Source organism: Vigna angularis, chromosome 11 (genome assembly GCF_016808095.1).
Source record: "Vigna angularis cultivar LongXiaoDou No.4 chromosome 11, ASM1680809v1, whole genome shotgun sequence".
In the NCBI taxonomy this organism is placed as follows: domain Eukaryota; kingdom Viridiplantae; phylum Streptophyta; class Magnoliopsida; order Fabales; family Fabaceae; genus Vigna; species Vigna angularis.
Genome location: NC_068980.1, coordinates 956,881 through 980,357, shown reverse-complemented (window position 1 = coordinate 980,357; position 23,477 = coordinate 956,881). Strand labels below are relative to the sequence as shown.

The 23,477-nt window shown below is 32.4% G+C and overlaps 3 protein-coding genes across 5 annotated transcripts; 1 reads left to right on the top strand and 2 right to left on the bottom strand.

The window, feature by feature from the left end:
* The first annotated feature begins 737 nt into the window (after window positions 1-737).
* On the top strand, window positions 738-2,931 carry LOC108333642 (uncharacterized). 2 transcript variants are annotated; one of them, XM_017569114.2, is made up of 2 exons: window positions 738-1,159; window positions 2,368-2,931. In XM_017569114.2, exons 1-2 carry the CDS (start codon window positions 817-819, stop codon window positions 2,607-2,609), a joined length of 585 nt encoding a protein of 194 aa, XP_017424603.1. In that variant the 5' UTR covers window positions 738-816; the 3' UTR covers window positions 2,610-2,931. The 2 variants fall into 2 exon arrangements, with proteins under 2 accessions (XP_017424603.1, XP_017424602.1); XM_017569113.2 differs by having other exon boundaries at window positions 2,365-2,931.
* An 856-nt stretch (window positions 2,932-3,787) lies between these two features.
* Window positions 3,788-7,410, bottom strand: LOC108333050 (uncharacterized). 2 transcript variants are annotated; one of them, XM_017568375.2, is made up of 3 exons: window positions 7,273-7,410; window positions 5,757-6,755; window positions 3,788-4,264 (listed from the first exon to the last, which is right to left on the bottom strand). In XM_017568375.2, the coding sequence occupies exons 2-3, from the start codon at window positions 6,459-6,461 to the stop codon at window positions 3,977-3,979; spliced, it is 993 nt and encodes a 330-aa protein (XP_017423864.1). In that variant the 5' UTR covers window positions 6,462-6,755; window positions 7,273-7,410; the 3' UTR covers window positions 3,788-3,976. The 2 variants fall into 2 exon arrangements, with proteins under 2 accessions (XP_017423864.1, XP_017423863.1); XM_017568374.2 differs by having other exon boundaries at window positions 5,757-6,705; window positions 7,273-7,384.
* A 1,083-nt stretch (window positions 7,411-8,493) lies between these two features.
* LOC108334213 (nuclear pore complex protein NUP93A) lies at window positions 8,494-17,556 on the bottom strand. The gene is made up of 15 exons (XM_017569922.2): window positions 17,329-17,556; window positions 16,966-17,057; window positions 16,301-16,367; window positions 15,931-15,990; window positions 15,011-15,100; window positions 13,576-13,845; window positions 13,175-13,270; window positions 12,909-13,037; window positions 12,409-12,462; window positions 12,239-12,322; window positions 11,986-12,072; window positions 11,010-11,912; window positions 10,330-10,511; window positions 9,479-9,770; window positions 8,494-8,853 (listed from the first exon to the last, which is right to left on the bottom strand). Exons 1-15 carry the CDS (start codon window positions 17,425-17,427, stop codon window positions 8,776-8,778), a joined length of 2,583 nt encoding a protein of 860 aa, XP_017425411.1. The 5' UTR covers window positions 17,428-17,556; the 3' UTR covers window positions 8,494-8,775.
* Between the last annotated feature and the right edge of the window lie 5,921 nt (window positions 17,557-23,477).

Below are 23,477 nucleotides of genomic sequence, written 5' to 3'. Positions count from 1 at the left end.
ATATTTATTTTTTGTTTTCTTTAATAATTCATGTCTTAATCATATACTACATGACTTATTTATATCGTTTGAACGTATTAATTGAATAAATAACTTTTTTCATTCTTCAAAAGTATAATTCAATACACACCCGTAAGAAAGATAACATACCTAGAGTCTGACTTAACCCGTGCATATTCATTTGTTAAATAGTAAGTTCCAAGTTTTTAAAGAATTCATTTAATTAATGAAGTTAAATTGAAATTTTTTAAAACTTAATAAATTGAAATTATATTTTTGTATTTAAAAGGTTAAAAGAATTGACTAACATATAAAATTAGGCTCACTAATTCATTTAGAGAATGTTATGTAACTTAAGCTTTCAAACAAGTATTTTTCTTTTTCTTTTTTCAATTAGGCTAGGATTCACAGGATTTTGAAATGGGAAAAAAGGTTAATTAAGTAAATTTATAAAAGGGAAATGAGGGAGTGTAAATAACAAAACCCTTATTTTTATTTCAGATACAAAACTAATAATGAAGCCCAAAGCTCATAACATATGGGTGGTGAGGCTATTTTGGTACTTTTCTTGTCAATGTTTCATTTGGGCTCGAATTCCGTGTCTGGATTTTTGTGTCAGGTCAATATAAATAATATAAATACAATACATGCATATATTTATATATATATATATATATATATATATATATATATATATATATATATAGTACAAACCAAAATCAACTCTTGGTATTCACTCTTTCGTTTCATTCGTTACAGTGAGCGTTTGACCGTTTTGGATGAAGAGCGGTGCATTTGGCGTGAAGCGAAGTGAAGATGGAGACACAACGAGCACAGACACAGCTCAGAAACTCAACAGAATCAGAAAACAATTACAGTAATAATAATCATCACAACAATGTTAACCATAATCGTAACTTGATGGTGAAGACTGAGTTGTGTAGGAGATTCAGGAGAGGCGTCTGCGTTCATGGAACCAAATGCGATTACGCGCACAGCGTTGCGGAGCTCCGACGCCAACCCAAACTTTGCAGATTGTTCCTTCAAAACAAACACTGCCCCTACGGACGCACTTGTCGCTACCTGCATTCAGCCACACCAACGCCGCCACCGCCACAACCATCAACTTTTCAAATTCCAAATCTATCATCTCAACCAGGTTTTCTTCTTTCAATTCTATCATCACAGCACTAACGTAAATAGATCTATTAATTGTTCAATTACGCGTTGCGATTCCATGGCGACGCTTACGATTCCATGATTAAATAATGCAGGTGTCATATGTACTAGATCTTCTTCTTACCATCCTCAAAATCGTATTTCTAGTACTCTACCTCTCTACTGGTAGTATTTTTTTGTTGTTGTGAAAGTAGTTGATTTATTATTTGATTGAATAATGTAATTATGATACCGATACATCTTCTCTCGTCATGATACACGCGTAATTGAATTTTATTTTATTAATCTTTTACTTTGAAATAAAAATCTCTATCGTTTGAAAGTGTGTTGACACTACGAGACGTGATAGTATCCAATTATGTAGTATTTTTTTTTTATTGAAAGGTGCTGAGTATGAGATTGGTTCAATTCGTGACAAAATGTTATTTAAGGTCAATATAATAACATACACAATTTAGTTTGATCAGGTTTTGATGTTATATCAAACATAAATTCAACTTGAGTTAGCATTAAAAAAATGTTTTATCATGTTAACATTGTTGATTATGGAAGAACTTTCGAAAATGACATTTACATAATCCCAAATAGTAAAAGTGAAACTCCTCATTTAAATGTGATAATAATTGCAATAATCTTTTATGAAAAAAATGCAGTATAGAGTGTTTATATTCGCTGTTGTTACCTTGAATAGGATTACCTCCCACGAGGAGGACACATGAAAAAAGAAATCATATTCTATGGACACCATAAATTCATTGTTCAATGTAACCAATATGTTCATCATACATGAAATCCCAAACTGTCATTATTGAAGCTTTAAAATATTAGTACTTATTGGTACATAAGTATATTTGAATCAATTTGATGATAATCGGTTTAATTTAATTTTGAACACCGCTAGTCATTAGTCAATCCATTCAATAAGTCTTTGCTAGCCAAGCCAGCATGCTTGCTCAGGTATAGATGGATCTGTGGGAAGAAGAATAATTTGGTCGAACGAAAAACAAATTCTGTTTTCCTTTTAGAAAGAATTGAGACAGATACATCTCTTTTGTCATTTTGATGAACAAAACTGATGGGTTTTGATTTGACGCTATATTATAAAATATTTGCATGGCATTTTGTGATTCAATAGAACATGGATTTATGTCCATGTTAATAAATTCTGACCCCTGTTTTGTGAAGCAGAAGTAGGGCAACTTGATCGCTCCTCTTCTGCGGAATACAAGAGAATGAGAACTTGTGCAGAAAGTTGGACAATGCAAACTGATACTGCTGCTGCTACTGCAAATGCCTCAACTAGCACTCTGGCAGCAGGTAGCCCTTCCCCTAAGAATGAACCATATGCTGTGAAGTTCGTATTCAAGAAAAACGAACTAAAAAAGATCGATCGCATTTATGCTGATTGGATTTCAGATTTACCTCGCTGAGAAACTGGCTGGACAAGTGGATAACTATATTAAAAACTAAGCAATTTTTATTAATGGGTAAAAACTAAGGAATCAGTCCCATCGAGTTTGATTTTGAGGAATATGCTTAAGTATTGCATCAGGTATTACAATAGATAGAACTTTTGAACCTGCCAAATTTATGATACTATTATGGGTTAGTACATTTATGTCAAAAATACGAGAAGATTTCAAAGAATTGTATGCAGTGCATATTCACTATTGCCCAGTTTAGTATTCATAAGACGTTAATACAGTATATTGCTAAATTACTACTAGTAATTTAGCAAAGACTTTTTAATAACTCCCTTTTTAATCGTTGGAGTTTTTAATTTTTTTTTTCTTTTTTTAAAATTTCACAAGAACATTACTTTATTTCTCTTCATTTTCATATAATCTATAGTTAATTTTCACTCATATTTATTATAAAGTAAAAATAGTAAAATAAAACTTTATAATTATTTGTCATTCCAGTGTATTTTAGTTTGTCATGATATTCAACTAGTACTAAACAATTTCGACAATTTTAGTTTTCATAAAATAGAAATATGAATACCGTAATTTAAAAATGTCTACACATTTACTATTTTCTTGTATTTCATTCCATCGCATTACCATTTTTTATCACACTTTCTCTGCTCTTCTTCTATCTCCTTGTATCAGACCAAAGGTTCGTACACCAAAGCAAAAGGGACATGGAGTGATATAAAATACATGCACGCTTGAAGTTCCTATCCAACACAAAGTAAAGCACAAAGCATTTGCGTACTCCTCTAACCTTTAATTATTAAAATTTCCCTATTGAGAAATGGTGAAAATGAGAAACAAAACATAGCGTACAAGGTGATATCTTCCTAGTAATAACTTTTCTATTCATTCATAAAGCTAAATTAAAATGACAACTAAAAAAAAGGGCTTTTATAGGTTTATATTACTGGGCTTAATTAATAACTTGTATTACTGGGTTTATGTTGTTGCGTGTGTTTTACTTTCTGGCTCTATTTTTTCCACATGTTCCAACACCAAATTATACATAAGATAAAAAACAAACAAAAAAAATCATACAACGTAGTTCAACACTGTTGACTGAATAATATACCTGAGTTGTTGTAAACCCCACAGTATTAAAGTTCGACTCCTCCTTTCGAACAAAATTAATAAGAAAAAAAAAATCTTTCAAAGCTCAAATAACAGTGATTTGCGCATCGATATAAAGCAATACATGCTCTGAAAACCGACATACATCTTCAGCATGGTGAATACAAGAGTTTGCATTAACGAAATGAACGATGTGAATGAAATCAGAAGAATATTGATACACAGTAAAATACAGTAGTAGCTTTCCTTTGTTATTCATGTATTATGTGCCCAGAGGATTTTACCCATTTTACAGTTGACCTGGCTAATGCGTCCATTGGGTCAACACATTTTTTGAGAAGAGGATCATCTGGGGGCAAGAGGTCCCGCATATCATCAGAAGCAAGAATAACAGAATTTGCCGCTCTCACCAAAAGAACTTGAAGTGCAATTCTCAATAGATTGCATGCTCCTTCCATGTCCTTTCTGTTCAAAGCTTCAATTGCAGGTATCACTGTATGCTCCATTGTTGCTCTATCAGGCAGTACAACCTCAAAACCCTGAATATAAGTAAATGAAATTAACAAATATCCAAATCTCTATGGCTTCTCAAGTGTCATCCCAATTCAACATTGTCTTTTAATCATTGCAGAAAAAGTGAAAAACAACTAGTAGTGCATTATATGTAAGTGCATACTTGGCACGACTCCTTGTTCATAAATAAGAAAATGAAAAGAATTGCAAAAACCAACAAAAAGTTGCATGTTCAGGCGCAGAAATACAAAATTCATTATGAACATATTGCAGATACCATTCAAGTTTTTAGCAGCAGTGGTAATTGGTAACTCTGCAGTGCACAGACATAATAGTCTAATAGAGCTGCAGTCGTAGCCAGGTAGAATTCTTTCATTGTTCATAATATCAATCATGAGATCTAATTATACTTTGCATGCACGCACGCACAGAGATTATTCTTTATATATGAAAATGTGCTAATGAACCTAAACCAGAAGAGAAACTACAAATATATGAAAGTGTACATATATACATGTATGAAGTGTCTGTTGTATTGTGTAATAAAGCAAAAGCTTCTGACAGCACATGCTCTGCATTACAAAGAAAACATTAAGATCTTATACTCTATTACAAAGGAAATATGGGATAAAAAGTCCCCCCTTCTTAGGTTTTTGTCTTCCAACTGCCATAATATCAATCCAATACTAAACTACTGATTCATTTTTAATGTTCTAGATGTAGGTTTTGACACAGAAAATAGATAATGGGTTCACTAAGAACACTGGGTCTAAAAGATGTAGAAATTTAATGATCGAGAAGAAACACTGTCACGGTGCTTTTGGTTTGCATACAAGCAATGTAGTCGGCACTAGTTGAATGAAATTAAGAAGCAAGTAAACAAATACAAAACAAATTATCTACCCATTGCATCCTATTGAACAGAAACAAAGCTGTAAGCAATGTACATACATAGATATATGGCTTGCCGAAGAAAAAGAAAAGGACATGGATATGAAATTGAGAGGTCAGGAAGTGCTAATGCATTAAATTAGGCATCTCAAATTTCACAAAGTATGAAATACCCCTAATAGAAACTGGCTCAGACTATTGAAAGAAAGCTCCTAACTCCCAATTCCAAAAGACCTATAATCTGTCGCATTTCCCATTATAAATGGTAACTGGCAGGTTCCTATAATCTGTGTCAACTAAAAATGAATGTCTTTGGCCTTCACCTGTTACATTATGGTTAGGAAATTTTATATGCTCAAATCTGTATTAACTCCATAAAAAATGCTGCAGTTATTCTGTGGTCGTAAAGTCACAGGAAGAAAACAACAAATTTCAAAAGAATTTGTTCCAGGTCTGGATCATATAGTGTGTTCTGAAAGTTCTACTATGAAAAGCAACACTGTAATGGACATTCCTCAGAGTAACAACATTAACCTGAGTTATTAATTCCTCTAAGCCTAGTGTGCAGTAATAAAATTTGCTTGATATTAAGATATCAGGTTATTGAAAACAGCATAGGGAAATTACTTCATTTTGAAGCTTCTCTTTATAAAAACCAGCTGCCAGAGTTGCATTTGTTGCTAGCACTCCAATCCGCAAAGGACTACCGGCTTCAAGAGGCTTTAGCTTAGCTTCCTTGAGCTCCTTGGCAACACACTCGGCCATGTGAAGAACAGGAACAGAACATCCCTCGCACACTTGTTCATACCAAGAATGTGACACATTACAAGGCATGACTATGCAACTTGCCCCAGAATTCTCAAGAAAAACCCTCTTGTTTCTGAGACTCTCCACAATCGGAGAAGAATCCAGCTTCAAATTTTCCGCTCTACTTGTGCTAGAAACAAAATAACTCCTTTCAAAGGACAGAAGCTCCTTACTAAAGAGAGGATCAGAACACAGTACAAAAGGAATAGAATTTCCTCCATCTTCTGAACTCAACTCCACAAGTTTTCTCAAAAATTTGAGAGTGGCATCCACAGACACCCCTCCAATTATACCCACAGTACTTCCCTGAGTGGCGAAAGGAGCACCCTTTCCTGAAGCAAGGTTTGTGGCATGAATCTTCTCAGAAAACTTCCCACTTTCATCTGCATTCAAAATAACTGAAGATGGGGGTGTGGCTTGAACATGGCACCACCTTGTCCTGCAAAAGTATCTGCGAGTGGGAGCAGCTACACAACCTAGTAATAATGTTTGGAACGGATAACTGAAAGACATCACGTCCAACATCTCCAATGTCCACGAAATTTGAGAGCTGGAGTTCACTCTAGCCTTGTGTTTGTTATTCTGTTGCGTTGTGTGTGAAATCTACAACCCCATTTGAGTTGCAGAGTAAGAACCTCGATGAAGAAGAAGCATGTTGTAGAAAAGCCCTTGTGCAGACATGTGGCTTCACAATTTGACACCAACCTTTCTCAATTCTCACCTCACAGTAAAACCCACCACACCATGCTTCTCTTTCTCCACCCTTGCACTGTTACACATCACCCAACCACAATTCTTCACTGACTCTTTCCGTTTACTCTTTTTTATTCAGAAAAAAAAAAACAGAGAGACTGATGTGTTATCCATCACTTACATCTATACATTTGTTGAAAATAACTAAAATATCATGTAAATGAATTCAACCAAGAAAATATTGTGCACAAGACCATTTTGGTATGGGAAACATTAGTTCTTAAAATTAATTTCAAAAAAACTTGAAAATGCAAGTCAATATATTAATTTAAAATTTTATACACGTGACTTAATAGACAATATTAACATACATTTAAAAATAAGAAGAAGAAGAGATTAAGCTTAGGGATTAAAAATGTCAGAAATTTATTTAGTTTTCAAGAGTCATGTGAAAGCGCTTAATATACTATCTGGTTGATGTATACAAAATTCCAGTAGGTTTTCTTTGTTAAATTTTTTCAGGGAAGCTCCCAAATTAAGTAAATTTCATATAGAATTTTAAAATAGTTACTATATAAATCAATCATTCACTGTTTGTAGTATTAATGAAAAAAATAGAAATAGAAGAAGAAGAAAATTTTACCATGTTGTGCGATTTGATGAGAAAGCGATAAGAATGGTTGAGAAAGGAAGGAGAAGAGACAAGGAATGGGAATGGGAAGCATCGAAGGATGTTCTCGCCATGTGCAGTATTACTGTCACGTTTCGCATTGCTTCTATCATTCTCTTCTGGGCCCAGATTTTCTTTTTTTTACTTTTATTCTTTAAATTATTATTTTATTTAAATTTAACTATTTTTTAAATTAAATAGATAAAAATCACATGTTAAATCAGTAAAAATTATTTACTAAATAAATAAAAATCATTTACAAAATAAATAAATCTATTTATAATTAAATGATAAATATTATTTATATTTATTTTTACAACTATAATTTCATTATTTTTTGTTATGTGAATACACATTTTCATTAGTAAATAATAATGAAACTATTCAAAATCACAAAGTTTCTTCATCCAAATAATACTTCTTTGTGGGATTTTCACTTTTTTTTTGGGAAAGGACTCACTACACCACGATTGTCATGTCTTGGGCGCAGGCCCATCAAATGTCCAACATTGTGGCCCAGTTTGACTGTTTGAGCAAAAGTTTTCCTCTCTTATAAAACCTATAGGACAGCTTCTTCTTACATCTTCATAGTTTCAATATGCACTTTCATAATTTTTTATATTTGGAATGTATGATTTGAAATAAAAAAATATTTATAATAAATCATATAACCTAAAGTATAAAATAAAAAAACAATAATATAAAATGTATTCACATTTTAAATTATATAATTTAGAACGTAATTTCTTTTATTTCAAATTGTGTATTCTGAAATACAAATTATATTTCATTTTGAATTACACATTTCAGAATAGAAAATATATTTTAAATTGTAGAAATTTATTACATTAGTTAACAGATTTTGAAATCCGTTAAAATTGACGATAGATTTTAAAATTTGTTAAAAATATTAATAAATTTTAAAATCTGTAAAGAGAAGTGAAGGAAGAAATAGGTGGAGATTAAAGGAGAAACATCCTTTTTGGGGTCACTACATGTAAACAGGCTAGTCCCAGTAGATAATTATCGCAAAAGAATCTGTTCATTGTTCATCAATTGATATCGAAATTTCAATTCGTACAAGTGATCTGCAACCAAAAGCACCTGTTTAACTATTTCTCCAACAACTCTACTCGATAAGACTTTGACTGTAATTTCTTTTAAGTTACTCCCACCAAAATAAAGAAAAAGACGCAAACAAGAACAGCATGATATTTGATATTGATGTCCTTGTTAATACTAATCCAACAGTATAATATTACCATTAGCTAAAACAAAAAAGTAAAGGGTGTGTGAACATTCATAAAGAGTGTGTTTCCTTTTCTAGTTCCTCCGACTGCATCCCCAGGAGGACCAGTAGGCAGGTCATTAAGACTATTTTACATGTGTTGTACTACTGAAGACCTTTAAACAAACATACTCTGTTGCCTTTCAAGAACTCAAAGGTAACTACAATTACCATCGCATAAGCTACTTTCACAACCTCTGGGCAACTCTCTCATACAAATCACGAGGCCAATTCCTCTTTAAATTATTTGCAATAAAAGTCGCAATCTGCAAAAAATAAAAAAGATTTAGCCATCACGAAACAAGAGCACATATTTGTTAAGTAAATATCAAATAGCACTGCAATCGTCCCATCAGGCAACAAATGTAACTGGATACTACTACAACCTACAAATGCCCAAGCCATTATTTACCCTCCTCCGTCAAACAGAGGGTAAGCGAATATCTTCGTAACAATGTAAATTAAAATCTACCAACAATTGGAATGCTTTAGTTTTATTCCCACGTCAATATTTCCTTTCCTTCTAGCATTGACAACAGATTTTATAAAAAATCAACCCAATGTTTCCTTCGTCTTCTTTCGTTATTTTTATACACAATCAGAAAACAGAACAAATGAATATTAACTACAACAAAAGTGATTAAGAGAAGAAGAGTGGAAATTATTATCAAACATAGATTCATATTAACATATGAATACTGATTCTTAGGAAAGTTTCAAGATATGGGTTCGTAGATTTGACCATACAATACGGAAGGAATTTTTTAGATCTGTGACTGCTACCAACACATTACTTATTAAAAACATTAATCCGAATTATGGTATTTCAAAAAAAAAGTGAAAAAAGAATGAAAATAGCCCAACCAACCATTGGTATCCACAAGATAATACCTTAGCCCTTAAGGCACGAAGCGATCCATCAGAGTCTGTCACATTGTCCAGACATGTGAGGGCAACTTTCAAAAGATCTGGAATACAAGCTTGGACATGTGAAGATAAATTTTCAAACGCTTCAACAGCACTATCAGGGCTTCGAGGATCTAGAGGAAGAAATGGAAGTTTAGCAACCTCCCTTAATGCATCGATATAATGCCCCAGTCTTGCTAATTTGTGAATTGACAATATTGACTCAAGTTGTCGTAACACAGTTTGCTGCTCAAAAACGTGTTCTCTCTCTTGAAGACTGCAAAAAGAATTCAATCAATCATTTTACTGAAAGATGGAATGCTGTCACGTTACATATAAATAATAACAATAATTTTGTATGGTTAAAAGCATTCATTAAATAATTCTGATTGAAGAGCCAACATGCAAACTATTAGGATCACCAATTCATGAAAATGTGCATCTTCAACTTCCAAAATCCTTCTGAGTTGCAGCAACTCAAGAAATAGTCAGGCCTCTTGGAATTTCCAAGTCCTACTTTAGGAATACCAAACACCTAACCGAAATAACACCCATGGAACCAGTAAAGAGATGACCAATCCCGATGGTATTAAACCTGAATTCACTCCAATTATGCAAAAACTAGACATTAGGTCTGCTTCCCCCATGAGAATAGACGTGTTTAAAGAGCATAACATAATTAGGGTGAAATCATCACAGAATAAGTTCTACACGTGCCTCTAGGGTTCATATATTTCAAAGAATTAGCAGAGATGTAACAATGTCAATATCCCAGAGCAGAGTGCTATGAAATGAGGTACTAAGGTCTGGATTAAATATACAAGATTAAATATGACCTGACATCTGGATAATAAGTATATGTCTCCAAAATCTCATTGCCAGAATGAATGAGGCCAGCAGTCCGGCTTTCACCATCTAATATTCCACGGAAAAGGGAACTAATAGCTTCAGAAAGGCATTTGTTGATGGTATCTAGAGCCATGGAGAAGGAACCAACTCTCTTCTGAATTTCTATAGACTAAACCAAAAGCAATATTAAGGTTAGATGAAAACTCAGTATTCCACAAGCAAAACAGAGAGGGGTAATGAATAAATGGATGATGGAAACGAAGTATGGCTAACATTATTGGTAATATAAATCTGGGAGTAAAGATACAAAACAACAAAGTAAAATGTGAAAATTAATTAAAATTTATATGAAATCACATTTATTAAACTTTGAAAATGAATTCATGAACAATATCCCTGCACTAAAATAATGATTTAGCTCCACACCAGAAAAAGGAAGTCTAAGAGAAAACAAATCAAAATGAGCTCTAAATCTATAATGAAATGCTTTTCTATTCCAGCTACCTCTAGAACCTGATTATGATGTGTGCGATAATTTTTATCAGAAAGGTAGTGTTATAATTTGGCATTGGCAGGCAGACATTAAGGTGATGGCGAACAAAGACAATCCTTTTCCTATTTTCCCTCTAATAAACGAAAACAGTAACATAAGAAAGAAAGAAATTACTTTGTCATACATCCCAGCCTCCTGACACTGGCATGCAGCTTCAATTAAAAATTGTTCCCTGGCTTTTGGATCGGTCACAAAACGTCCCAATTCACCTTCTTCTCCTGAACCTCTTGCACCAAGTAAAAGATATATGCCTCCATCCCTTAATAATAGTTCAGTGAGAAGCTGCTTCAGCATCAGATTTCTCTGCCTCTGCTGATCAACATTACCTCTACCAGTCCATGACAACTGGCCCCCACCAACTGCTGCAGCAGCTTGTGCATAAAATTCTAGGGCCATTTGGAGATCACCAAGACGCAAATACATAGATCCATATTGCCTGATAATGGTGGATACTTCTGCATAAGCATCCATCATTCCAAACTTTTGCCCAGAACCAGCACCTTCAGAAAGGACCCCATGATCAGCTAGCACAATTGATAGGTGTACAGCATCAATGTTATATCCTTCATCTCCTGCTTCCTTAGACAAGTATAATACAGCTGGAAGCAACTGAATGCTTAAAAGCAAGATATAGGGATATACCAGAGGGTCTTTTCCATTTTTTGTATAGTATGAGGGCTCAAATTTATTCAGGTAACTTTGCAAATCATCCAGGCTGTACGGAATCAGACCATCGCTTAGAACAATGGATGAAGGTCCACTAGGACAATCCCGCACTGCTGACAATTTGAACCACAAGAAATCTTCTATTGTACTAAAGAGAGTTGGCTGATCTCTAAGCAGGCGATCAATATGTCTTCGGGAGCCTGATATGATGGCATACAAAAGTAACTTTTTCTTGTCATATGCAGTTCGACCAACCCGGTCACCAGTTCTCAACATTTTTTCACATTCCTCTGATGCAGTACTTGCGGTCTCTTTTGGGACCATCCCTCCAGTATTAATCCACTCTGTGAGCTGTCAAAAACAAGGAAATTGTTAAGATATATTATAGCCACAATCAGTAAGAAGTGGTGACCATAGTATGTACCAAAGGAACAAATTGATGTGAAGCACGTGAAGACAGGGCAATATTTCTTGCTTCATCGTAATAACCAGACCTCAGGCAAAAATATATCTGTCACCAAATAAATAAATGAAATAGTACAAGCTTAGCTCACCAATGTATTAATTTCAAGAAATAAAAAGGAAATATCAACGAACTGACTCAAATCAGGGAAAAATATATTCAAGAAAAAAAAAATCAATTTAGTATAGCCAATTTAATAGTAAGTATCTGAGACCTGCTGCCATGTGGTATCAATAGGAGGCTGCCTCCGAGCATCACTGGCATCAAAATCCAGTACTCCATAATCCCTCAACCGAATCTACATATAAATAACAAAAATAAGCAACCAATTGAAAACTCAATGCATGACATTATTTATATGACACTATTCAAATTGAGACAAACCCGAAGAAAGGCACGAATTCTTTGCAAATTCCCAACACCGCCACCAAGAGCAGCCTACCATTAGATAAAAAAGCCAACATAAATTTAGTTCTGATAACAAATACAAATTAATGCATACTCTTTATCTTATATGATAAAGAATACCAGAGATTAAAAAAAACACATTGACAGATGCTTGAAAAATACTTCACAGTTTCTAGAAGCATATCTAAATGTAGATTATCAACAGTAATAAATAAACAAGTGTAAACAATTTTTGTAAGATAAACATTGGCAAAAACAATGCATAGGCTTTATTTATATTAATAAATAACTAATGGGAAGCAACGGAATTCTGAAAGCTTAACAAAAAGAAAATCTCCCTCAAAAGCATAGCCTGTGAGGGCAAGCAGTAGGCAGTAAAGAAAAGCAGAATTAACGGTCAACAAAAACAATAAGTACGGGAAAAATTATCAGCAGCCGCTAGTAGTACTAGTATGGAAATCCTGATAACAAATTACTTGTGCAGGATGGCTTTGTATGGTGTCCATTATGTATTTTTCATGTCCCCATTCAAGGTGGCGTCTTGCACCAATAATCAATGACATCCGTTTTGAAACACGTGGGGCTGAGTCCTCATCCATCAGCATCTGTTTCAATGAATTAAGTTATAGAGGATAAATAAAATGTTTACTTTGTGACAGGTAGAAGCAATAAAGTTGCATGCACACACATTATTTCTATTTTGTCTATTAATATTATAACAGTTTTCAACTACAAGAACAACCTGAACAAGGTGCCATATCTTTCGCATGGTTACTGATTTTCCACTACTAGCATCAATGCCCAAATTTTCATATGCACCCTTGAAAGCTGCTGCAGGCTAAGAACCATAAAAATTAACAAAAGTTAGCATACAAAGTTACAGGCATGTAAACACAAAAAGGTGTATATAGCCAAGATCTTTTGGGAAGATAGTATAGAAAACATGTCAAAAACATATAATGCGCTATTGTATATTCAAAATGAAGAATGGGCATGATATTGGATGAAAATTCCAAAACACTATTTTGATGGAAATAAAAATTTTGATCACCAAAGCATGAGTTTTGAACAGGCAATATAATGCAGTTTAATCTAATACAGAAATGTCATAAATTTATGAGATGGAGAAAGTTGGGGACATACTTTAAATGGTAACCCAGACTTCCTTGCTTTATTCAGATTCTTCACTACCTCCGCATACACAGATGCCTTTTTCTCCACAATAGGTCTGCCAGTCAGAGGAACAATCTCCATACTAGAACTACCAGATGAAACTTGTGGAGTAGAAGACACAGATGCAATTTGACCTGGGAGGGTACCCAGAGTGCTGTTAGCAGCAATGTTTGTCCTAGGTAATGTTGAAATTCGACTTAAACTCTGAAGGAAATCACGCTTTTCTTTTTGCCAATCCTCCTGTCATAAAGTAAATTCTACTGCACAATAAGGAAGCTGAGCCAAAAATCACTCGACCCAATTTAATAATTGCAAGCAAATGTGAGATAAAATTATTTATTCGCTTCACTATGCTACCTCATTTCATATGTGAAGTTCCATGGATTAACCTAAGCATGTTCAATTAGAAAAATAATCATCTAAAAGGAATGCTTTTGTGAAAGTTAAGCACATCAGGAGACCTAATTGTCTTTCTTAGGACTGCTAAAAGCTATTAAGTTGCATGACTTGGGCAGAAATATTTTTTTTTCTTGTCCTTTTGTTTTCTCTTCATATTTATTTTTTCAGAAAAAATGAAAAAATTTCAGCGTAAATATGGACTAATAAGAAAGTTAATTCCACCCAAAAGGGAGATGTTCTCACTAACAAAGACACCAAAATAAAACATGGGAAAATAAACAATACTGTTAATACAATAAATATATTCAGTCTCTTTGTGATAAATTTGATTAAAATCTCACATCAACTACAAATATAATCAAAGTATACTATATAAGTAAATACAAATCTTATATTGAAATTAGGTTTTATGAAGTTTAATTAAGCTTAAAGTCTACTTTTTAAGATGGTATTAGAATCTATTTTAACAAGGTTTCTTGGGCATACCATACCATGTCATCCACAAATATCTAATCTCACATTTGAGATTCAATTTGTAGTATAAAGGGAGATGTATTGGAGATTTCACATCAATTAGAAATATAGTCAAATTATTATATATAAGAGAGTGCAAATCTCACTTTTTAAGCTAGTTTTGCAAAGTTAAGTTTAGACTTAAAGTCTACTTTATAAGAAAGTTTACAGTCAAGTACTAAAAGGTCATACAAAATCTAAAGACATCTTGCGACAACTTAACAAATAAAAGAAAAGGCAGATATAACAATATAGGACAGATTTAATGTTTTCAGCAGTGTAACAATTATATAAGAACACACCAAGTGCACAAAAAAAAATGGTTTACCAACATTATGCCAAAGATTCATATTTTGATAGCTTCATGAATATAACTTAGACAATACCAAAGATATCAGCAGTAAAATATAGAGAGAAACCAAATCCCAAATTAGAGGAAGATAATTGAGAACTTAATGAAGTATTATATCATAAAAGACATTATTACACTAACCTCTAAAACTTTCATCATGTAATCATTGAAACTCCTGAGATTATCCTTTTGGGCTTCCTGTACGGCAGAGACCATTGCCATTTCATGAACCTAAAGAAAAATATAGTACACTTATTGTCTCAATTCCATGAAAAAGGAGTAGATGTTCAGACTACAAAGTAAGATTTTATTGGTTTTACATAACAAGCAGCAGAACGCCACATATATACTGAATACTATTGCTTATAGAACAAATATGGCAGTGGACATAAACAGCATGTAGATTTAATAAAACAATGATGGCATAATATGGCTCATGTGCAAAACGAAAAACTGCAAATAATAATTTCCATCAATAACAGATCACTCTTTAGCTCTAGTAGGATGTAATGTAATTGTTGGAGATCCCATATCAAGTAGAGATATAATCAAATTATAGTATATATGTTGTTGCAAAGCTTACCTTCCAAACTAGTTTTGTGAAGTTAAGTTAAGCTTTAAAGTTTATTTTCTAAGATAATTCCAAAACCTATCATGGCAAGATTTGTTGGGCTCATCGTATCACCTACTACTAGACCACACTCGAATGTAGTCTCATGTTCAATATGTCCAGTCCTCAGCATGAAGGGGTGGTATCTTGGAGATCTAACATCGACTAAAGATATTGTTAAATTATAGTATATAAGTGGATATAAATTTCAAATTAAAGTCGGTTTTGTGATACTGAATTAGGCTTAAAATTCATTTTCTAAAAATAATGAAGGAATTCAAAAAAACATAGTTCTAACACTATATTTGAATAAATAGAAATAAATATTTTTTGGTGCAAAATTTTGGAGTACATGGTATCTGCACTGATAAAATTGATCCATCCAAATAGAATCACTGTAATCTCTAATACATCTAAAATTACTAGCAGCCAATCTGAAAGTGTAAATTACCTGCTGCAGATACTCTTCAACACTTGTTGCCTCGACAGGAAAAACATCCTCAAAAGTTGTCTATAGAGGGGAAAAGAAAAAAGGTATGGCATCAGCAAGATAGTAGCCATGTAACTTAAGTATAAGAGAAAACCACTTCAAAACAACTTGAAATGAACCTTCAAGGGAAATTAATTTTGCTAACTAACAAGTTACATCAGGAAAAGTGGAAAACAAGTGTGTGAATAAAACTATGGCTCACAAAATTTATGAAACCTAGAATGGAATGCATAAATTATCTACCTAACAGGCAAAAAATAGAATACTCAATAAGTCAAGCAAAGAGAAAATGGTCAGTGTATAAAATATTACAAGGTTGGTTAAGTAGTACCTTCAGTTCAAATGACTTCAGATCCCTTGCAAGTTGCTCTGCATTTATCCCCTCACGAGCAAGGAGCCTGTTCATGCAAAAGAAATAAGAAAGTGGTAATAATAATTGACTATGTGTTATCCTTTTACCACACATACTCTGCTTTAAGAAAAGATGGAAACGCATCTTTTATGGATGTAAGAAGACAATCTACACATGTCCTATGAAGAAAAATATTGTGTTAAACGCATGGCCCTTTAAAAAGGGATAGAGGAAGACCAAAAGAAATCAAGTGGAAACTTGAAAATGGTATACCGTTAAGGAGTATTTTAGTTAACCATTGGCTTCCAGAATGATACATGATTGAGTTTAAATGAAATGCGTTAACAGCAACATTTCCTAGCTAGTTAGTCTTTGGTTAGTAGTTGAAACTGCCTTGGATAGTAGTTAATCAGTTGGTACATTGTAACAGAAAAAACTTCTTCCGTTGTCATCTATGTAACAGCACTCACTGTATCAGAATTCTTTTTCATCCAATAGTTTTGACAAAATGAAAATCTAGAATCCAAGTAGCCAACACCATTTGGAGGCAAAAAGGCTTGGCGAAGAAGTAAAAATCTTTCTAACAACTCAAAGCACTACAACTAGCCATAACATAATCCAAGATTTTTTATAGCCAAAGGTACCTTGTTGCAGCAATAGATTGAGAGGGTGCCTCAGTCCTTACGGTTTTGGATTTAATCTTCTTGGATAAGGATTCCAGTTGATCTAAGTTCCTCTGAACAACAAAAGAAAGTGAATTCAGAAACAGAGATAAAAAAAAATCTACATTCAATCATCAGTTATTAATTTTCTTTTAAGTAGTAACTAGTGACAAATCTAACTGACAGCAAGCCATGCTTATCCATTATCTTGAACAAATTGAAGCTATTCTTGGTTCACAGTCGAAATACACACTCGGCCTCCAAATTGATTCGGCGGCATTGCAATGAAATTCACAAATAAGCGATGAAAATGAAATGGTGAAGTGCGTTAGTTTGGAGAGAAACCTGAAGTGGAGGGAACTGAGCAGAAGGAGCAGCTTGTTCTAGAAGCTTCGTTGAAGAATGTAGAAGATCAGTCCAACTACTCAAGTCTTCGTTCGCCATGGCTCTCTCGCTGAAGCTTCGCGCAAGGAGAGGAATAAGAGTTTTGCAAGAAAACGCTCTTAAGCCCTAAAATTTGAAAAGTAAGGTTCGGTTCTGCACCAAGAAAGGACGCACCCAGACCGACGGGTTTCTCGGACCGGATTCAAATTACCAAACATACTGGTTTATATTTATTATAAATATTCCATAAAAAAGTTACACACTATTATTCCGTTATAAATTGTTATAAATATAATTTTTAAATAATTATTTCAAAATTAATAATTTTATTGCATAAAGAATATGAAAATAATTGTGTAAGAAATAATTACATTAGTAAGATATCTCATTATATTAAAAATACACAAGTGATAAAAATAAAGCTGGTTTCAAATGGAAAACTCCACATTTAATTTACTATGAAAAATATTTATGTCCAAAAAAATAAAATTTTATTTTTAATTTTCTTTATAAATATTTATATAAAATAAATATACAATTAAAATAATTGTTGGATAGGATATTCGAACATGTAATTTTTGTATAAAAATTATAATATTTTAATTTCTACAAATAATGTATTATTTCTTTATGTTAATATGAATGCTGTGAAATAACTCCATAATGTTTTATATGTGTAAACTAAATATGGATTTATTTAATGTAAGAAAATATATCAAAGATTCTAAAATTAATATAATATGAGTGTGAATAAGAATGACTTATGTATAAGTCGATCAAAACTTTTAAATTTAAAAGAAAAATAAACAAAATAAAATATAAGTCTGGTTAGTTTTATAGACGAATGACACAACAACAATACCACCATAATATAAATATATAAAAAATTAATATCATTTTTAACTCAAAAATTTTAAGATTATAGATAATTTTTTATTTTTATATAATACTTTATTTTTTTATTTCTGTTTAACGTGAGATTTAAATTCATACTTTCAATCCAAACAACCTTTTATAATATACAAATTATATTTTATGTATCTTTTAGGGAAAAAGTTATTACAGCGTTGACATTGTAATTATCTTTATTATTTCTTGTTTAGATTAGTCGTAATGTAAATTAAATGAATCAGGATCATAATGTGTTTTTCAGTTTGTTAAGATTATTTGTAATCTGAATTAAATGAGTCATAACCGCAATGCCTTTTTTTCGGTAGTTCTTCGCGTTTTTAATCGCGCTTAAACAATTCGTAGTTCGTCACTTCATTAATTGGCATTGTTGTGACCTTTGGTAGAAGAAATTCAGAATTTAATATAATACAAACAAAAAAAGTTAGATGCTGAAAAAAAAAATAGAATAAAATTATATTTTCCTTATAATTGGATTACATTCGGCTTAATTTTAGCATGCCTCATCTCTTACCACCCAGTAACTTGACCAGAATGATTATTAAAAAGTGTTTGCTAGTTGACAATTTGTCTTTCTTAATTTTAATTTTATTTATTTATATATTTACTTATGTAAGGGTCTCAAAATATATGGCAGTTGGGCCTTATGTCGAAGCAGTCAGGCCCATAACACTAAGGGCACTATGACTTTAGGAAGGACTTTTCAGATCTGAGTTCATTATCTCAACTTCTCATTCTCTCTCTAAAAAGTTTGTTCCTCCATTTCTCTCTGCCTTCTCTCTACCATTCCCTCACATTTAGTGGTTGCATGTTGGATTAGGTGGTGCTCAAGTGACCGCGGCATAGAGACTTTCGCAACCATTCGAATAGATTTTCATTCTTCAGCGGGTAAGTAGCTCTTCATTGTTCTTCGTTGTTTGGGACCTAGAGCAAGTTGCATGTGCCTAGTGTACCATCCTTTATGTTTTCCTTTGTTCATTCTAGCTCTAAGAGTTGTTCTTGATCACCGCATTGCGGGTTGTAGGGTGCTGTCTAGATTATTCGCGTGTGGAGTACTGGAGCTACGGGTCTTTGAGCTAAGCAAAGAAGTTTCAAGGTAAGGGGAGCTAGATATTGTTTTCAATTTGCTTGCAGTATTTGTATGTATGTTAAATTCCTTAATGGGTGTGCTATTTGGTTTGCTTGTTTAAGCTATAAAGTGAATGAAATTATGGTGTTTTAGGTCACTTTGAGAGGAAGTGAGGTAGTGATTTTGGACATTTGAGGTCTAAAGCGCAACTCGGCTGTTGGGGCAGTCTTAGCAAGTAGATTGTGACTTGTTTGAGTCACTAAATTGATCAAAATAGGTGCAAAGCAGTATGATTGGGTTTTTGGATCCCTAAGTTGGGAAAATTGGTGTTTTAAAGTTGAAATTGAGTCTTAATCACTTTAGAATGGTAGTAGGAATGTTCAAAATCATTTAGATGAGTTTAATTAAGTATAAAACAAGAATTAAGGGTGTTAGAAGTTAGTAAAAATGGTTAGGAATGGTTATGTTAGGTGCTGTTCATAATTCTGCAGAAATTCTGCAGAATTATGCAGTTTCGCAACTGATAACCGTTCGGCCATGCGTTATTGAGCGTTCGGTCTTAGTGCTCGGTCTTAAGTAGAGTTCGGCCTTAGTGCTCGGTCTTGTTAGTACTCGGTCTTAAGTAGAGTTCGGCCTTAATGCTCGGTCTTGTTAGCGTTCGGTCTTAGTGGATGGTCTCTTAAGTAGCGTACGATCTTAGTGGGTGGTCTTGGTAGCGTTCGGTCTTAGTGGATAGTCTCTCAGGTAGCGTTCAGTCTCTTAAAGAGAGTTCGGTCTCTTAAGTAGCATACGGTCTTAGTGGGTGGTCTTGGTAGCGTTCGGTCTTAGTGGATGGTCTCTTAGGTAGCGCTCAGTCTCTTAAGGAGAGTTCGGCCTCTTAAGTAGCGTTCGGTCTTTCTTAGTGAGCGGTCCTGAATAATGTTCGATCACTTCTTCAGTCTTACCATTTATGGATCGTTCGGTCCTGTCCTTTGGGAAGTGAGATACCGTTCGGTCTCCACCATTCACAGGGTGTTCAGTCTTGCCCATTATGTGTTGATGTTTTCTGTTAAGCCTATATTCCTATTTATTCCAGTATGCTATTTTACTTAATTGTTCCAGTTGCTTTAAGTGTTTATGTGTGCATTAACATGTTGGTGTTAAAGTGGAAAGTATTAATATTTGACGTAATTCCATTATCCTCAAGGGGGGTACATGGTGGCACCCTTTCAGTGTGTTTAGAATGATTTGCATGGTAGCTCAATCTTGGGGGTTTTCCTGACGCTCCAATGGTCTTTCATTCTCAAGTAGAGAGGATTGATCCATGTGGTGAGAAGTAGCAGGAGGTCCTAGTCTTGGGTGCTTCCAGTATGGCCCAAGGTGAGTGATAACGGACTAACCTTATGAGTGTGGTAGGGTGAAACCCATTGGCAATGGCTTTGCAAAGCAGTAGAAGCCACCACGAGTGCATAACCCGCCATAGCTCGACAATCATTCTATGTCCGGACGAGTCAAGTTTAAGTGCAACAAGTCATGTTTGTGTAGTATAGTATATTCGTCTTTACTTGCATGTTGCCTATGACTGTTATAACATGATTTTTATATTTAGCTCACCCTTGTTTGTGTGTTTGTATTTGCTTGGGTACGCTTTCTTTTTGCAATGATCATCCACTTGGATGAGAGCAGAGATGAATGAGGTGCCTCTGGAGCAAGCTTTGGAGGAAGATGATATTGCTGCTTAGTCTCCTTATGATTCTATCACTCATTCCTTATCTTTTGAAATACTCGTATGCTTAAGTTTTAAATTCTGACTTCTTATCGGATGATTGTACGCTTAACAAACTTTATTTACAGTATACTTTAACTGTTCTTTTTTATTTAAACGTGAACTTACTATGTTATATGCTTTTATATAATCTGAGATGTTACAACTTCACTATAATCTTTCAGTAAATACAAATATATTTATAATTTATAAATTTATAAATTTATATGCAAAATTATAATTCATCTATATTTTTAATTTTTATATATTTTAGTGTCCAAATTTTAAAAATAATTTGACCTCTTAATCCAACATCATTAATTTTGTTATATATTAGTTAAAAAATAATATTTTAGGTTTGCAATTAAATTTAAATATGTCTATGTAAATAGTTTACATATCAATATAAAACGTTATTTAATCACTAAAAAAATTAACATTGTTGAATTAATAAAACTACATTTATTTATGTTTAAAACTTGGAGATCACACTATCAAATTTTATGATAAAAATGAAATTCAATTTTATACAATAATTTATAAACTAAAAACATATTTAATTCTAAAAAAAATACGTATACTATGTCAAAATGTTATAAAAAAATTTGTGTTAATGTATCTTTGTCCCATCACAAGTTGATGATGTGATTTTATCATTTTACTAAGCACAATTTTATTTCATTTTTTCTGTCAATTGCGAGTTATCATTAAATATAAGCCACACAAACAAGGCTGAGAGAATTTAAAGGTTAATATAGAAAATCAAATACAAAGAACAATTTACCATTATGTATTTGTGAGAGATAAATTATCTTACACATTTTAAGGAATTTTATCTATCATTTCATAAGGAAACAATTAAATATATGTTACCACACTATTTAAGAAGTAGTAAGAAATAATAAACATGACATATATAAAGTATTGACACAAATGTTTGGTAGAGAAAATTCTTATTGATACTAGTTAAAAAATAGCTCAATTCATAACATCAGTGATGTGAGTGGAAAATAACTTTAACTGAAAATAATTCAAGTTGACATTGATAAGGAGATCTTACTTGAAATTTTTTTAAAAATATCATTTAAATTATATTTTAAATAAAGTTTTTTGAGAAACAACATTGACCAATATAAAAAAAAACTTGATGAAAATAATTTTTCTCCAGCGTTAATAACAGAAGATGTCGAATTAACAACACTTTAATTTAAAGTAAATCAACAATATCTCAATTAAAATTAAAAACAGTAATATCCTAATTAAAATTAAACTTAAGAGAAAAAATAAAAATAAACAACCTAAAACTAAAATAAAAATATATAAATTATAAAAAATTATAATTTGTAATAAATTTTTTATTATACATTTTCAAATTTTTAAATCTTTTATGAAAATAACTTATTTTTGTTTAAATAACTTTAAATTAGTGTAAAATCAACATATTCTTCAAAATATTGTCATCTATCAAAACTAATTTTAATTTTCACTTAAAATTAATAACAATAATATATAAGTGAATTTCTGAAAATATAAGACTCTGGAGTTCTTATAGAAGTATAATATTATAGTATATAATACAAATAAATATTTCATATTTACTAAGTGCAGTGGAAGTGTGACATGTATAGCACATGATTAAGCTCAGATTTTAATAGTGCAGAGATTCCTGAAACTTTAATCGGTCTTTTTATCCCATTTTCTAATTTACCTTTTCCTTTATGTCCTCCACATTGAATCTTGGTGACCATCTTTATCATTTGTGCACAAAGTTCCAATGTGTGAAACACTGCTTTTTTATTAAATGGTCCTGTCCCATTAACTTACAAAACTTTATTACTTTTTCTCACATAGAAATCTAAAAGATATTGAGAAAAGAAAAGAGTGTACTTTGTTTGGTTTAATCTATGAGCAGTTTGAAATAATATAAAATAATGAAACCAGTTTAATGTAGAAATGGATAGAAATGAGTATTAACGGAGAAAATAAAAATAAAAATCAACGAACAAATACACTTCGAAAATACCTACATTTTTTTAGTGTCTTAAACATATTTATTGAAAGTTTAGGATTGATAATATATATTTTTGAATATTATAAATATAAGTAAAGTTATCATGTAAATTATCTAACCCAATAAATGGATTTCATAAGTTACAAGTCTTAACAAAATTTAGAAGTGTCAAAATAAATCTACAAAATTTTTAAAGAGACAAAATATATTAAAATTAAATAAATAATATATATTAAATTTTGGTTTACACCAATATATTGTTATTGTAAATTATATTTATAAACAGATTATAGAACTTTTAGTTTGATTAAATAATTTTCTGCATTTTTCTTTTTCGTAGTCCCCAACATGCTATTTAGTGTTTTGTGACATGCATA